This window comes from Corvus hawaiiensis, chromosome 18, assembly GCF_020740725.1.
Source record: "Corvus hawaiiensis isolate bCorHaw1 chromosome 18, bCorHaw1.pri.cur, whole genome shotgun sequence".
Taxonomy (NCBI): Eukaryota; Metazoa; Chordata; class Aves; order Passeriformes; family Corvidae; genus Corvus; species Corvus hawaiiensis.
In genome coordinates this window covers 7,800,470-7,816,455 of record NC_063230.1, presented here as the reverse complement: position 1 = coordinate 7,816,455, position 15,986 = coordinate 7,800,470, and the positions used below count along the sequence as shown (strand labels likewise).

Sequence of the window (15,986 nt, the reverse complement as noted above, 5' to 3'; positions counted from 1 at the left end):
CAATAATTAAGAGCATTTCAAAAATGTAGTGAAGTGGAAAAATTTTTCTTACATATGGAATTCTGCAAATATTCTGATAGTACATACATTGTGTTTATTTTTACAGTTTGCCATGTAGGAGATGCTTTCCAATGAATTAAAATACCTTTATGTACGAAAAGGTGGCTGGTCAAATATTTGCCACATTTATTACAAATACATTTTCACTGATGCATCTTTCGAAATATCCATGCTAACTGTACAAGTTCCCACCTTTTCTAATCTTCTTGACAGTCTCTTGAACAGTAATTTTGGCCATTAATGAGCAGTAGGATTGCATTTTTCTGATCCTCTCTTGTAAAGTGCAGAAGAGTGTACCTGTTTACTCTTACTCATCCTTCTGAGACTGGTTTGCTTGTCAGCCTGTGTGACTTGCCCTGCTGTGACAGGAGTGTCTGTTGGGTGCAAAGGTGTTTAGGGCTAAACACAAGAGAGGATTCTTTGGAGTTGAGGCTTTAGATGTACAGACAAATTTTCTGGTCAACCATATGTATCCAGACTTTCCAGTGTGCTCTAGAAACTTGTGTATGCCAATAAATGGGCTTGAAGATTATTTTGCATTGCAAATTTTGCAAAAACCGCTTGCAACCACCTGAAGGACTTTCATCCAATGACTTTGAGTTTAGCTGAATGCCAAGAGGATGTGCTGCTGAGCAATGTTACAGAACTAATCACTGACTTGCAGTATGAGATGAAAGTGTTAGACTCAGTGTCAGCTCTACACAGAACAGCACAACAGAGTCACATGAGGCTGCTTCTGCATAATCTAATCCACTACAGGAAAACTTGTGTATTTCTCAGTATGACAGAGTTTAATTTGTTAGAAAAACTCTGATAGTGTTGCCTTCTCCTTCCTATCCCTATGAAATGCACACTTCACAAGCTGACTGGGTCACCATGGCTTGCTTGGTCATTTCTAAACTGACTCCGTCACCTTAGCCTGTTCTAGTTTTCTTTTACACTGCATGGTGATCCTCTGCTCCTTACTGGTGTCTTGGAGGTGGATTTTCTGCAGCACACAGGCCAGGGGAGGGACCACTGTAGTAAGGTGGGCTATACAAGGAAGAAACTCGTAACAGGCTTGAAAGAATTCATACTGGGAAAGACAAGAATGGTTGTCCTTGGTTTTAACTCTGGTTTTCAACTGTTGGATCTTTCTGTGGCTGTTTCAAATCTGAAAGCCTCAGGTGCAGTACAGAATTAATTGGAAAAAATGGAAGTCATGCCCCTGCTCTATTGTTTTTTATTTTTTATTTATAAATGTGACCATGTCTGCCTTACATAATCACAGCAGGACATGCTAGGAAATGCCACTGGATTTCTGCATTGTTCAGGTGAGTTAGAGATGGTATTTGGCTTTGAATCTTCTCAATGACACCCCAGACTATTCACATAGTGTAACAGCACTGAGGTTAACCAGGGCATGCAGGACCCACCTGCTAAAACCCTTTCTCTCTGGCCTTTATTTTTATACAGCATCTTAAACATACACAGCACTTCAGAGTAAGCAGCTTGCCCTGCCCCTAAAAAGCACATACTATGTATGTACAGGATAATGAGGGGATAAACAGCATTTTCTCAAGGTCAAATATTATGTCGTTTTGTATTCTTTTGGAAAGAGTCTGTGCCTTTTGTTAAGTAACAAAACTTGTCTGTTACTGTGTTTATTTTAATCTGTTTACTACTTCAGTTTTCCCTGCCTCTGCATGGGCAGATTAATAATTTTATTTGTTTGTGTTTTCAAAATTCTGGTTTTTCTCATCACTGCATGGGTCTGTCTTCTTTCAGTGCATGCTCTTTCACATAGAGATGATTAACTTTTGCAGTAAATGTGCAAAGAAGTATCTGATCTCACAAGAGGAGCCTTCACTGCATCAAGAGGCATGCTAGTAATTTAGCAAAAATAGGGCACATGAAATGGTCTTTTCTTGCAACATGGATGTTTTTTCCCACTCCTGCTAATGATTAATGAATTTAGCCTGGGGACACAAGTTTTCAGAAGTTGCAGTGTATTTCTCCACCTCACCCTAAACCCAAACTGTGGTTCAAGCTTGAGCTCAAAATAACAGACTCTGTTGTTTGATGATGTGTTGGCCAAGGCAGGGCAATGTGCATCACCTTGGGTTTGCTGAATTAATGTAGAACAATGGCACAGACCCTACTTACTCCTGATCTTGATTTCTACCTCGCCTAAAAAGTTCACTAGCGCTTGTTTAACTACAGGCTCCAAAAAAAATAAAATATTAATAATAATAAAAAACTTTAAAGCATGGACAAGTTAACCTGTGCAGTTGCATTTACATCATTTGAAACAAAAGTTGATTATTAATGGCTCTCTTTATCCCAAAAACACAGCCTTCTCCATAGCATCTTCCACTTGCATATATTCCAGATGAGATGGGTAGTTAGTGCATTGGAAATGGGGGCTCTTGCGGACATAGTTAAGGAAATCTGGAGCTCCTGGGAAAATTACATTGTCAGCCAGAAGAACTGAGCCCTTCCTCAGCAAGTTGCATTCCTAGAAAGAAGAGAAATTGCTTCATAGCAGCTGTTAAGCAGATACTGGCTTGAATGCAATGTACTTTCATGTTAACCAGGTCATGCTCAAGTGCCTGCATCCAAAAACCCATTGTGGTACAGGTCTGGAAGGTCAAAGAGACACGGGAGAAGCTGAGTAACTCTGGGATCCTTTGTGGTCATTTGCTGACATTTTCTATTAATTAGTAGAACATTAGAGATACTGATTCTGAAATAGCAAATCAAGTGGAAGTGTGTGTTTTGCTCATCAGCTTGTTTCCAGCTATGTCTATGTGATCAGTAAGGTGGCTTTGTTTTGGCTGTCATGGCTCCTGTTTAAGAGCTTTTTAAATATGGCATTAAACAGTTGTAGTAGCTCTTTAGGTCACCTGGGAGCCTAGCATGTACTGCTTTGGCCAGTCTCAGACTCCAAAACCACTAAAAGAATGAAAGATATTTTCTGCACTTGTTTTCCTTTCACCTTAAACAACTTCATGCCATTTTGTTCGGCTTCTGGGTGTGAAGCAAGGTTTGTGCACAACGAAGAACACCAACAAATTTCCACAAGACATAATTAACTTGCAGTAGTCACTTCAAGTGCAATGTTTATTCTCAGTAAACCTAAAAACCTAATTTTTACTGATATTTTTTGTCTAGGAGGAGTTGCTTATCTGGGCTTACCAGCTGTTTTGAAACAAAGTCTGTAGCTAAGTTGGGTTGGTTGTTATCCTGTGGTTATAGGCAGCAGCTGTAGCCAAAACATGGGTGTTTTTTGTCACTCCCAGTCTATGAGAGCAGTTCTGTTGATGAGTGTGCTGCAGAAGCCATTGAGCTTATTGCTCTTGCCTCTGGGGACTGAACACCAGTCAGCACAGTAGAAGTGATTTTAGAGACAAGTCAAATACCCTCCAGTCTGTTTCTACTGCACAGCTTACAGAAGCCTGCAAGAGACAACATACTGGATTTTCCACTGGGCATCAGGATTTCAGATGCTCTTCGTGTCTGGCTTTTTTGTCTGGACCACTTCCAATACATGCATATTTCATCTGAATATATTCATATTTCATATTGACTATTCATACTGCAATACCTGCCGAAAGTACATTTTAGAAGGTTTGTAACATCTGAGAAAATCTGAGGATCTGTTCTTTGTCCTTCTCCTCTTAATTTTGCGGGAGTTGTTTGCAACTTTGTATCACAGTTGCATCAGACTGACCACTACGTGGAACTAAACTCTCTGTTTGTTTTGGCTGTGTTGTGAAGGCTAAGTTCCGATAAGGATGTGCTGTGGAAAGAGCTCAGTCATCCTTACACAAGCAGTTTAAAAGAAAGCATTCTCTGAGTACAAAATAACTGTAGGGAGTGAACATTTTCTTCAGCTAGTGCTGTGTAAATTCAATACTAGCTGTTCATAACCCCAAACAAATTTCCTTTTCAAACAGCTTTCTGGAGGACAGGGCTTTAAACTAAAAAACCAGGGGGCCTGGATCAGAAAATAGTGTTGTAGTCCTCAAGCAGGGGTCAGGAAGTATTTGGCAGGTTCTCAATTTAAGAGGCAGGCTCAAAAAAAGTGGATTTATTTGTGGAAAAAAAAAAAAATTGAAAAATGGCACTTCCATAAAAACAGGCAGTTGTAGAAAATTTTATCACCTAGGAGAATATCTGTATGTGCTGTGTTGATAGGTACAGGTGTTGTCAATCTCAGTTATTTAACACCTGAAAATACCTTCCTATCCAGAAGTCCTCTGGTCGTTACCTATCACTGCCTACTGCTGTTACAGCCAACTTGTTTTGTAATACGTCCAGTAATGGTTAAGGCAGCTTGGGAAGAAATAAGCATAATTTTTCCACATTTGGGGCTGGACATAGAGTTGGACAGCATTTCCCTAGGAAGTGCCTGGCTGGGGCAGTCTGCACTCTTCTTATCTTTGCTTTCCAGCCAATTAATTAGGTGGAGTGTAAAGACTCCCAGACAAGTCATACTCAGCCATGCTACCAAAATAGTATTTTATCAAGAGGCTCTGCTGGCACCATAGACCCAGGCAAAAAATGGGGTACTGAGGAAATAAGAGAGGTGGAGCTGGGATATGCAGGTCCCAAGTCTCACCTGCTCCCAGGATCAGGATGGGCTTTGGGTCAAGTGTTCTAGTTAGTGACCATGCAGGCACTCCTAGGGAGTGTAAGACTCAGGCTGTGCACTCCTCCAGGTAGGATTTCTACTGCACACCTGTATATTCAGGAAGCAGAATGGTTCAGCAGTACTCACTGAGTCCTGAGCTATGTAGTGTTGGCAGTTGTCCTTAACAAAAGTTTAGGGTCCTGTCCTTCAAATCCTCTTTTCTTGTAAGGCTGCTATTTTGGCTGCCAGTCTTCATTTTACAGGAGATGAGGTCCCTCATAAAGAACAGAGGCCTCACAGACATCAAGATATTCACTACTTGACTTTTAAGACTGGAATTGTGCAAACTGACCTGAAGCAGGATGGTGTCTGGTGTGTATCTGTCTTTCCAGTGGTCCAGGAAGACAAAATCCAGAGTATCCACTTCATATTTTTTTTTTAGCTGGGGAATAATTTCCTCTGAAGGGCCTTCTAGGAGTTTTACCTGAAATACAAATCCATCTGATGAATTGCAAACCATTAAGAAAAATCACATGCTTCCAGCTCATTTTAAATTGTAGCCAGACATCAGAGATCCTGTTTATAGCTCAATATTGTGTCAGTTGAATTATTTGGTAGGGTTAGATGAAATGAACTTTTTTGGTTTTGACAAACCAACTCAGTTATGTTCCAAAATATGAATTTGGGTGTTTGGGATTTTGTTGATTTTTAAAATTAAATTTTTAAAGAAAAAGTGACGACGTTTTTGTTGTATAATGGGTTTCTTTACTGGAAACATGGAAATCTCCTGTTGAAAACAGTGCTTTTAATTACTTTTTTTTTAGTTACATCGCAGTTGAATGTTGAAGTCCAAGGGAAGCAAAAAATGCAGAGAACAGGTTAGGTTAGAATAAAAATGGAGGCTACAGTATGTAAAATTGATATGGCCAGGAGGGGGAAGAGGCAAGACAGAGGTTGTTACATCTTCCTCCCAGGTTTATTGGAGTACCTACTGTTAAACTGAAAGCAGCTGCCGTACGTGGATTTTTGTTAGGCAAGCACCATATAGTGTGAGACGAGGAAGAAAGTGGTAAGGAAATGTCTGGTTTATGACTCACAGCTGATCAGGACATTAAATCAGATGGGGAAAATGCAGTTTTAGGTGTCACTAGTACTTCAGGTTCTCTTCAAGAAGTTAAGAAACACATTAGAAGGTCCCTTGGTGGGACTTATTCCCTCCAGTGTTTCCAGCTCCACTGAAGTGAGATGTCTGCTGAAAGACAGGCACCTCTCAGGCATGAATCCCCCAACCTGAGGTGGGGGGAATATAGACTGGAAACACCTGCATCTTAACCACCTGTAGAGAGTCAGGACACCTCTGACTGCACAAAACTTAGGTATATGTACTGTGACCAGCTAGATTTGGGTAAACACTTCTTATCTGAAGTCCACTGCACTTAATACAACTGATTCTTGTGATCTTTTGTAACAAATTGGACTATGGTTCAGTTTTTTGTAGTCAGTCTTGACACAAATTTGAACCTTTTAGTTTATACTGAGAAACCCAGTATTCTTCTGGCTTTTGGGAGACAGTGTAGTGAAGTCCTGCTGTGAGAGGTCAGGCACTGTAACTAAGCATGGAGCTGGTTAAATTTATAAGGCCCATGGGTACAAGGGGAAAAAAAAAGGAATACCAAGTCTAACCAGTTTTGCTGAAGTGGTAACAGACAAAACGGTATTTACCTTATCTTGTACTCCAGCAAACTCAATCATCTGTTTAGCTATAGCAGCAAATTCTGGGTTGAACTCTACAGTGAGCAGACGAGCTCCTGCCTTCAGTAGCCGAGAAATCCTCACTGCTGAGTAGCCACAGTATGTTCCCAGCTCCAGGGCAACTGATGGATTGGCCTCTTCCACTGTCTTGTCTAGAATTAGACCTGATTAAAATGGGAAAAGATTACTTTTTGACAAAATCAAACTGGTTCATATACAGAAGAGCAAGTCAGTGACAAGAAACTTAGAAAATCCATGTACTCAGTTGCTAAGGACATTAAAAAATTAAGAGCTGATGTCAAATTATATACTGTATCCTTTGCAAACTGGTTTATTTGTGATCAAGTTAATCATGGACATTTTAAGTTTCAGAATTCAAACTTTCAACTAAAAGAAATATTAGTTTCACAATATACATATTTCTGAGTAAGGAATTCCCTGACTATAACTTATGTAATTCCCTGAATTAACTAATTTATAGTGGTAGAAGGGGAAATGCAGTAATTTTTTTCCAAGAACTTATTGCAGTAACTGGCCGTATTTGTGAAATATATAACTACTGGATTTTGAATGCTCATGTTTGTTGCAAATGTTACATGCTGTATTCTGATACAAAATTTCTTATCCTAAATATTCATCTTTAAAGGAAAAAAGAAAAGTCTACTTACAAAGTTGCAAAATATTTGGTTTCACTACATGAATTTGTGGGATGGAAAGCATTAGTCAATTGTTAACAACAGAAAATGTTCCCAAAAAGAAGTGACAGTGTACTATATTCAGTCCTTTTGAAGAAAAGGATTTATTTGTGAGAAAACTATTTCCTCTTACTTGTATGGCTAGAAACTAGGTAACTAAACTGAAAAAGTAGTGGAAGGGATTTTATGCTAAGCCATGGTCATTAAGTGATATTTTTCTGGGTGTTGTTTATGAATATGATGATGATGAGGAGGCACCTTGAGGCTATGTAGTCACTCTTGAAATCTCAGGGCCTAAAGATGCACTAGCTTTGATGGCTCTTATCTGAGGAAAGGCCATCAGAGCAAAACTAGAGTGAAATTATTAAGAATTTAATCACAAATGTTAAAAGTTTAAAGCTTAAAGTATTCCTACTCAGCCACCACCCACTGTTTTGCTGGCCTAAGCACCCCAGCCAGGTATGCTGAGCAGCTACTTTCAAAAACTGTACCTATGTCAGAGGAGCATTTTTATTACAATGCTTACAGTTGTATTTCATTAGCTATGTTAATCCCAGACTAAGCAAATTTCCCCAGAAATTTCCCAGTAAGAGGTACTTTTGTTTATAATTCATAAGGGAACAGATTAACATTTTGCCATTATAGTCTTTTGAAAAGATTGCTGCTTTCCTGCAGCTATGAAAAAAGGTTTTTGTTCCCATATTTTTCTTCAGGAGGCAAGAACAAGATGATTTATTTGCTAAATAGCAACAATGTCTGATACTGTATGACATGGATAGGATTTCTCCCTTCAACAGAAACTTCTAATTTTACTTGCATATACAAAATTCATATAGTTTAACATAATTTGGGTTTTTTTTCAATTTGCTATCTTGTTGTTAAGGACCTGAAAGTATTTAACACAATAAATTATGCCTTAAAGGCACCCTGTGTAAAAAGTGAGGTATAATGCAACCCTAGATTTTTCCCATCAGTTGTCACTCTCTGCTTACACACTTGCAATGTGCACAACACAGAAACCCACATCTGGTCTTGTGAGTTTGTGGATGAGTCACTGGATACCCCTCCTCAAAAACATCTGCACGAGCAGGCACCACTGTTCACAGAACTACTCAGCTGACCACAAGGCTGTGTGGGTTGGGTTTTTTGCAGCAGCAGCAGATGGAAGTTGCGATGTGAATACAATTAGATGTCCTATACTGTGCTAGTCTTGAAGGATCTTTCAGATGCTGATCCCTGCTGCAATTACCTTTCTCATTGCCCACATTCATGGCCCACTCTTTCTGGGAGCAGTATTTATCTATAGTGTCCACCACACTATAGGGGTCCCCTCGGACTGCATTCTGCAGCACAAAATTTAAAATCCTCTGTTCTTTGCTCTGATTCATGATGAAATTGGTTACTTTCTCCCGGATTATTTCATTCCAGATAAGGGCAGCAGTGCCGTTTCTCCTGATGAGCAACACAATGAGCAGCAAAATGAAAAGCAGGATGAAGACAATGAACAAAGGGACTGAAGAGCTCTCCAGCATCTGGAAGGAAAGAAAAAAACAGCCCAGGGTTAAGGTGGCACGAGAGAGGGCTGTCCTTTTTGTAAATATTGAGCTGAATAACCCACAGCCAACTGCACGGAACAGGAACACAAAGAATTTAATTATGATTGTGTCTAGAGTAGCTGTAAAAGGCTTCTGTAACTTGGTAATGGATGGTGCTCTATGGCAATTCCTTTAGAAGCCAATTTTACAGGCAGTCAACAAGTAGCTTTATTTAATGCTCTGGTCCCTTCCCCCACACAGCTGCTCAGTCCTGGCTCCAAGCATGCCACTGCATGAGGAGCTTCCAGCATCAAATCTGTTCTAGCTCCAATAGGAACTACAACATCCTCAAAAATTTTGCCTAAGTTCCCCAAGACCAGCGACAAAGGGATTATCTCATTCTAGGAAACATTCCCCCAAATCTCTTCCTACTTGTTCTTGCTTCTCCTTTTTGTTTCCCCAAAAATTATCCCAGAAAATTCCCAATTTTTATGGATGGTCTGACCTCCATTCTGTAGAGGGACTTGGCATATACACACAGGAAAAATCTTCCTACTATTTAAATTTTGAATCATCATGCAGAACACATTTTGACTTCAGAAGAAGACTGAGTTTCCATGGAGATATGCTCAAGACACAGTACAGCTGATTTGGTTCACCCATCCTCTTATCTTAGTTGCAGAACAAGTATGATTTGTTTGGAGCTGTCAAAAGTCTGTTTCTTTTGCTTTTAAGCAGTCACCAATGTTAATAGTTACCTCTAATGCTTTTCTTGCAAAGTCTGACCTGAGACATTTCCTTTCAGAGCCTGCCAGCATCATTAGCACATGAAAATCTTGCTTCTTGGACCTTCTGAATATTTTTTCCTAGCTAATATGAGCCTGCTTCATTACTTCAACAGGATCATGAAAACCTGGATGTCAATTTTTCTTCTTATCCTCTGTGCAGTAGTAGTTCTACTGACCAGGCCCAATTGTCCTGCACCTTTCAGATGGGACTTCTGCTCTTTCTAGTTTTTCTACATGAAAATGTTTGACATTATCTGTCCACTGAGAACTTCAATAGGGCTCTGAAAATATCATTAGCTTAACATAAAATATCTCTCTAGCTTCACTTGACTAGTCTTTACTTGATATTCATGACTTAGTTGATTGTATGGTCATTGCTGATGGATTACTGACACAGGTAAGAGATAATTATTCTGAACTCCAATGAATGGATGGAGCCCAGAAACGACTTCCTGAGGCCAGCACGTCTCTAACCTTCCTGCCTCTGGACACATGAAACTGTGACCCTGCACACCCATGACTCACTTGGTGGCAGTCCAGCTGTAGTCAGGTCCCTCTAGAACAGAAGACTGCTGGCATTCAGAATTACTTCACACTACTGCCTCATAATCCTCTGGTTACAATGGATACTTTGGCATTCTCTGAGTAGAGCTTGCTATAAGCTGTTGCTTCAGCACTATGAGATCCTGCCAGCATGTTTGGGGCTGCCCTTCAAAGACCTGTTAGACAGCAAAAGTGGATGAGAGCAGCAGGATGAACTAGGTGGTGTATTTTTGATGGAACAGCTTTCCTCCTTTATTGCTTAGCATTGATATGAGAGCATTTAATGAGGTTCCTCAAAACAGGGAGAAACAACCTCTGTAGGCTAACTCAACCCTACTCCCTGTCCTGCAGAAAGGCTGAGACTTCTTTTTCAGACTGACTGAAACAAGTACTCGGAGGGATCCACTTTTTACAGTGCCTCCGATCTTTGCACTTGAATCCCACATGAATTCTACCACACATAAGAGGTACCACATGTAGGAGCAGAGCCCACCTGCCTCCATGGATCCTCAGAGGTTGCTCACAGGTAGAAACAACCTACAGAGTACATGCTCATTTTTCCATTCCTAGATGAGTTTACTTATTTTTGAGGTATCAAGGAATGTTTTTCAACCACTGGGTCTTTTAATTATTATTATTATTATTTCTGTATAACACCCAGCACCTTCATAAACTTGCAGTATGGGCTGTTCTTAGCACAGCTCCTTCAGGAGGCAATTATCCTGAAAACCACTTTACAGAGAAGGTACCTTCTAAAAAGAGAGAAATGGACACATCTTGGTTTTCTTTTCATTTTTTTTTTTAACACAGTTTTTTTCAAAGTTTGTCCCTCTTAATTTCTGTCTTCTTAGGTGTGAAAATAAGTTTAGTGACAGCAGTAGACTGTAAAGGTAGTCTGCCAAGAGCAAGAGGCATTGGTGATGGTCATGCACCGAGAGGGAAAAAAGATCTGTACCAAAATAGGTAATTGCTTTCATATTCTTAGCTGGAAAATATTTGGTATGAAAATTAAGTGTGTAATTCAACCAATTTAAAACTACCACTACCTAGGAGACAGTCATGTTATGACAGCTTTAGAAAATGCAACAGTAATTTTAGCTTTAATGTGAATTCATGAGATTCATTAAGTATGCTCTAAAACTGAACTTGCACATAGTCAAGTTTCCCATAACTCCTTATTACAAGGCAGTCACTCTTATTATTTAATGTGTATACTGGGGTTCCAAATACACAGGCTAGCACTGCAACCTCTTCTGTTCTTTAGAAGCACCATAATAAAGTGAGCCTTCTCTTTGAAAGCTAAAATTTAAAGTGGAAAATAGGCAAATGAAAAATTCAGCAAGGGAATAAACAGAAAACTGGAGGGACAACATCATGGGAAGGAATGAATAACACGTATCAGTACATCTGCTTTTGGGAAGAGAGAGTTTAAAAGAAAACATATTAAAGTTTCATGCCCAAACCTGTCAAACTACTTATGAGTCTTTCTAAAGCACTGAGTTATTTTCTTATGCATCTAATCTTACTCATTTTGGCAGGTTTCATAAGACCAAATCATAACTTGATAGTGCAGCTCAGCAGTTTTCCCCTGATGCACACCATAATCAAACAATCAGCATTTGAATGGGAGTACCTCTGTTTCAGCCTACGGAGATTTAAAAAGACATTTTCAAGAGAGAAGCAGACACAAAATATGGGAATCTGCTGCCCCAACTTACCTGCCCGTGGAGATAAAACACCTAAGTCATTCCAATGGCTATAAAAGAAACCTCAAGAGGTTTTTATGGCTCAGACTTAGGGATCTGCTATTATGCCAAGAGATGTTAAGTTAGGGGATTCAGTATCCCCTTACTATCACATGATCTTCAGTTTTTCTAAAATCATAAAAATGCCCACGTGATGGAGCCCAAACCAATACATCCTGTTCTTTATTCTCATGTGGCTGACTTCAGCCATTTCACCAAAGGTTACAATAAGGATCTTTCAGTAATGCTATTTATCAATCCTCCTGGTACATTTTTCCAACCTCTGCTAAAAAATAATTGCTCTTAGAATTCCCTGAAGTGAAAAAATAAGGATTAGAACAATTGGTAACGTCAATTTTTAAGGTAAGTCCGAGTAACCGGATTGAACTGGGATCTTTTTCAGTGTTTCATAAAAACTGTACAAAGTTTTCATAACACTGTTAGAGGAAGGTGTATGGAAACGTGATGTAAACTACTGATTGCATTTGTCTCTCTGATTCCAAACCAACTCCCTCTGCTAAAAAGTGATGTTTACTGAGAAGAAAAATAACCATGTGAAAGCAAGCATCTTTAAATGGTCTAAGTTTTAACAAAAGCATGTACCTTAGTGAGATTCACACTCAGTGGATTAAACAAGTATCAAATTTGACTATTTAACTATTCTGAAGCTTAGTTCACTACATTATGAGTAATTAACAAGATGTCATTTCCTACAGATGCAAAAATAAGAGATGACAGATATTGAAATACTTGTGAGGTGGAAAACTGCTGGATAGAACATTTTTCTAATCAAGGTGAATCCTTCTAAGCCTAATTACAGAGCCTCTCATTACAGTTTCAGCTTGGATAAACTGATACTGCTTTGCTTTCTACTGAAAACTAAGTCCTAAACATTATCACAAAAAACTCCATCCTTTTCTAGAAAGACAACACATACAAGACTGCTGTTCTCCAGGGCTGGAATGAGAGTAAGCTTTGTGACCCTGAGCCAGAGGACTTAGCTGTGAGTCTCATTTTGGCAATGTTTTTCTGATGTGGCCTTGGATGAGCTGTCTTACCTTCCTCTGTGTTGCCACAAGAGTTAAAGTTACTGCCATGTGTGTAAACTTTCAAGGCACTGTAAAGCTGAATTAACCTTTTTCAGAAAAGTCCCTGCTATGAATATATGGATATACACCAAGACAGCAAATGCCTATGTGACATTTTTATTCCAGAGTTTATGAACAACTGGGAAAATGTGGAGACAGGCAGTGCTTCAAATGATTTCCTGAAGTGCCTTCAGCCTGCTGACAATTCAGGCCTTTGAGGAAAGCTGATGGTACATCCAGTCTTGCTGTAATTTTTCATGCATTTAATCTAACTGCCAAGTACTGGTTGGTTGTTAAAGAGATTATTAGGAGTCTCCACGCATCCAGACAGTACTTTAGCATTCTGGTGCTAGAGGGTTTAGAATCTAATTTTGACTTTATTAGCTCACATAACCTGGTGAATGGGGAACGCTGGATAAGTTTATATCATTCAACCTTTTTCAGTTTCTGCTGAAATTAAGCCTTTAGACACTGATGCACTAAAGTATGCAGAGGACTTGCACACTAGTAAGGATACATTAGCTGTTTATGAAGCGTTGTGAAAACAATGCAGAAGAGTCAGCACATTTCTACACATATTTTAACAATGTCCTGCACTAGGCCAAAGGAGATCTGTGCTGTGCTGGGACTGGAGTTCCTGACTCTTAGTCCTATGCTGTCTTGAATGAGGCAATCTCTCTTTTGTGGCATTTGGTTTTTCTTGATGTTTTCCCAGAGCAAGAAAGGCAGAGTATTTTGGTCAGAAAGTCTAAACTAACTTCTGCCAAACATATTGTATCCTGTTGCTGTAGGCAACACAATTCAACAGCTTCATAATTTAGTACTTTTAAAGGTCAAAAAATATCTTTTTACCTTCTATTCTTTTGTTACTGTTTATGTATTTTCAAGTGAGTGCAACTGTTCTGTGAAGAATAATCAGCATATTGCCAAATGTGAATAGCTTGTATTTCAATGGAAACTTAGTCTGGGAGCCTGACATTCAGATTTTCCACTGACATCATGAAAACAATCTGAACAGACTTTATATAATTTTTCACTATTTCTTGCCTGAAATCTAGATTTTCCTCTCAGTTTTTTTTTCAAATTACTATGATTTAGCTTCACTACCATGACTACAAAAATTTCTGTCTTTCATAAATGCAAAGTTCTAATGATTATTTTCTGCCCCCATAGCCTTTTGTCTTGTCTTCTTCACTTTTCTCGGGTTGAAAGGAAACAAATAGAAGTTTCTTCTCACTGAATGAAAGGAAAAGAACAGAAAAGTGCCTATTGCCTACTTGGGAACCCCATCAAATAAGCTTCATAAGGGTGTTTAAATCCATTCTCCCCACATAGATTTCAATTAGGATAATTGCTACCCACTTAAAACTCCCTTCACAGCAGCCATTCTCTAGATGGGATTTGGTGCTATTACCCAAAGCAAAAGGTTTATATAATGGTTATGTGCCCCATAAAGAAGTGCAGTGTTTAGAATGAACTGGCCCCACAGAGAGGCTTCATCTCCATCCAACAAGCAGGTCCACAGGAATTTGTAGCAGTCCGATCCAGACTGACCTAGTGAACACACTGCATGATTAAAGCCAGAGCTTGGGGTGAGAGAATTCTTCAAGGATAAGAAATGCACTTTACTGGGGCTTAAGCAAAGATAGCTTTTCAGGAATAAGACCTTTTCAGGTACCTTTAGGAAGTGTTTGTTTCTGATAGTCCTTATTCCTACTGGAGCACTCCAGATGTGTTTGTACTATTAGTACCAGTGTTTAAGACCAGTGGTTAGGGTGGCTCAGCAGAACTGTACAAATCCTACCTGGGAGGCAGTGGACTGACAAAAGTAGAAAGTGGTCTGCCCTGACAGCATACTAGGAGCTGGTCTGTGCAAAGTTTTCTAAGCTGAGATTTTCATGTTCCCCAGGGGGTAAAATCAAGCTCTCATGGAATGATTTTGCCCCACATGGAGGTAGGGAGAAAGCGCTGGACGAGGAAAGACCAAAGTGGCTAATTGTCCTCAGGACAGACCTATTTCAGAGTCCCTTCTTTATATCACAGGGCTGAATCCTTAGTGTCCCAAATCCCCACTGCATGCTCCTGCCCTGCTTCCAAGGCTACCAGCTAATCTACTGTAAATCTGTCTCTCTCCCAGCACAGCTTTCTGCTGTCCACAAGCTGTTCTTCAGGCTGAGGGGAGTGCATGACTGAAACTTGGTAGTAAGGACACCCACTGAGGGATCTGAAGGATTAGAAAGGAAATCTCTGCTGAAATGATGACCTATTTCTATGGGAACTAACAACTGGAACACGCCAGGCAAGGTGGGATCCACCACAGCACAGCAGGTAACCAAACACCGCGTGGGAAGAGGCAGCCTGAGACAGAGCAGGCTTGAGCACTGGTTTTAAATCCTGAGTGAATGCCCTCCCCAGAAAAGTGCTTGGTGTGGGCATAGAGGGTGTCTGGCTGGAAATTGCTTTCTGAGAGAGCTTTAGAATAGCCCCACACATTAAGATCTGTTTCCAAGAACTGCTGCCAAAATCGTGTTTTTTCAAAAAATTCCCAGTCACTTTTAATTCCAGTGATCCTGAAGGAATGCTGAAAGACAACAGTATGAGACTGGCAGAGATAAACTGGGGACCAGACTGCTGAGAAATATTGCTAAACTTGGGTGGCAAGCAAGTTGCTTGCAGTGTTAATGCGATCAAACTCTTTTCTCATTAATGCAAACTAAAGCTGTAAATCAGGAAGTTTTTCTTTTGGATTTCTATACTGCAAAGCTGTGCAAATGCATGTGGTTCTGAACCTGAGGGCTTTGTTAGAGAAGTCCATGACTGAGTAAGCAGAAAAAAAGTAAGCTTAAGTGCAGAGACAAAGTAAAGGTTTTTTAAGGTTGTTTACAGAGTTCATCAGTATGATGTGGTTGACAGTATTGGTAAATATGAGTTTGTTTTCAAAGGACAGAAGGTAAAAAAATATCCATAATGGGCATCAGAACAATGCTCTATAAGCACCAATACGGCTAGCAAGCAAAAGTACTCGCTTTTTGTCTCTTCTTCAGAAATATTTTGCAGTAGCAGAACTCCTGCTTGAGAATGAAAACCTCCATAAAATGCATCTGCAGCAAAACATTTATAAAAGCAGCTATTCAGTCAAATGTGACTGAACCGAAGCTTGACTTG

The 15,986-nt window shown here is 39.7% G+C and overlaps 1 protein-coding gene across 10 annotated transcripts in view; it reads right to left on the bottom strand.

Annotated features, from left to right (window-relative positions):
* COMT (catechol-O-methyltransferase) overlaps nucleotides 1-15,986 on the bottom strand; it is a 37,721-nt gene that overhangs the window by 13,210 nt on the left and 8,525 nt on the right. For 7 of the 10 annotated variants that reach the window (XM_048322541.1, XM_048322549.1, XM_048322546.1 and 4 more), the window contains 4 exons: nucleotides 8,372-8,654; nucleotides 6,398-6,591; nucleotides 5,028-5,159; nucleotides 72-2,557 (listed from right to left, as the gene is read on the bottom strand). In XM_048322541.1, coding sequence (XP_048178498.1) covers nucleotides 2,378-2,557; nucleotides 5,028-5,159; nucleotides 6,398-6,591; nucleotides 8,372-8,654 — 789 coding nt within the window. In that variant the 3' untranslated portion in view covers nucleotides 72-2,377. Of the gene's footprint in view, nucleotides 1-71; nucleotides 2,558-5,027; nucleotides 5,160-6,397; nucleotides 6,592-8,371; nucleotides 8,655-9,970; nucleotides 10,165-15,986 lie in introns of those variants that run through there. The other 3 variants (XM_048322542.1, XM_048322550.1, XM_048322547.1) reach the window with 2 other exon arrangements.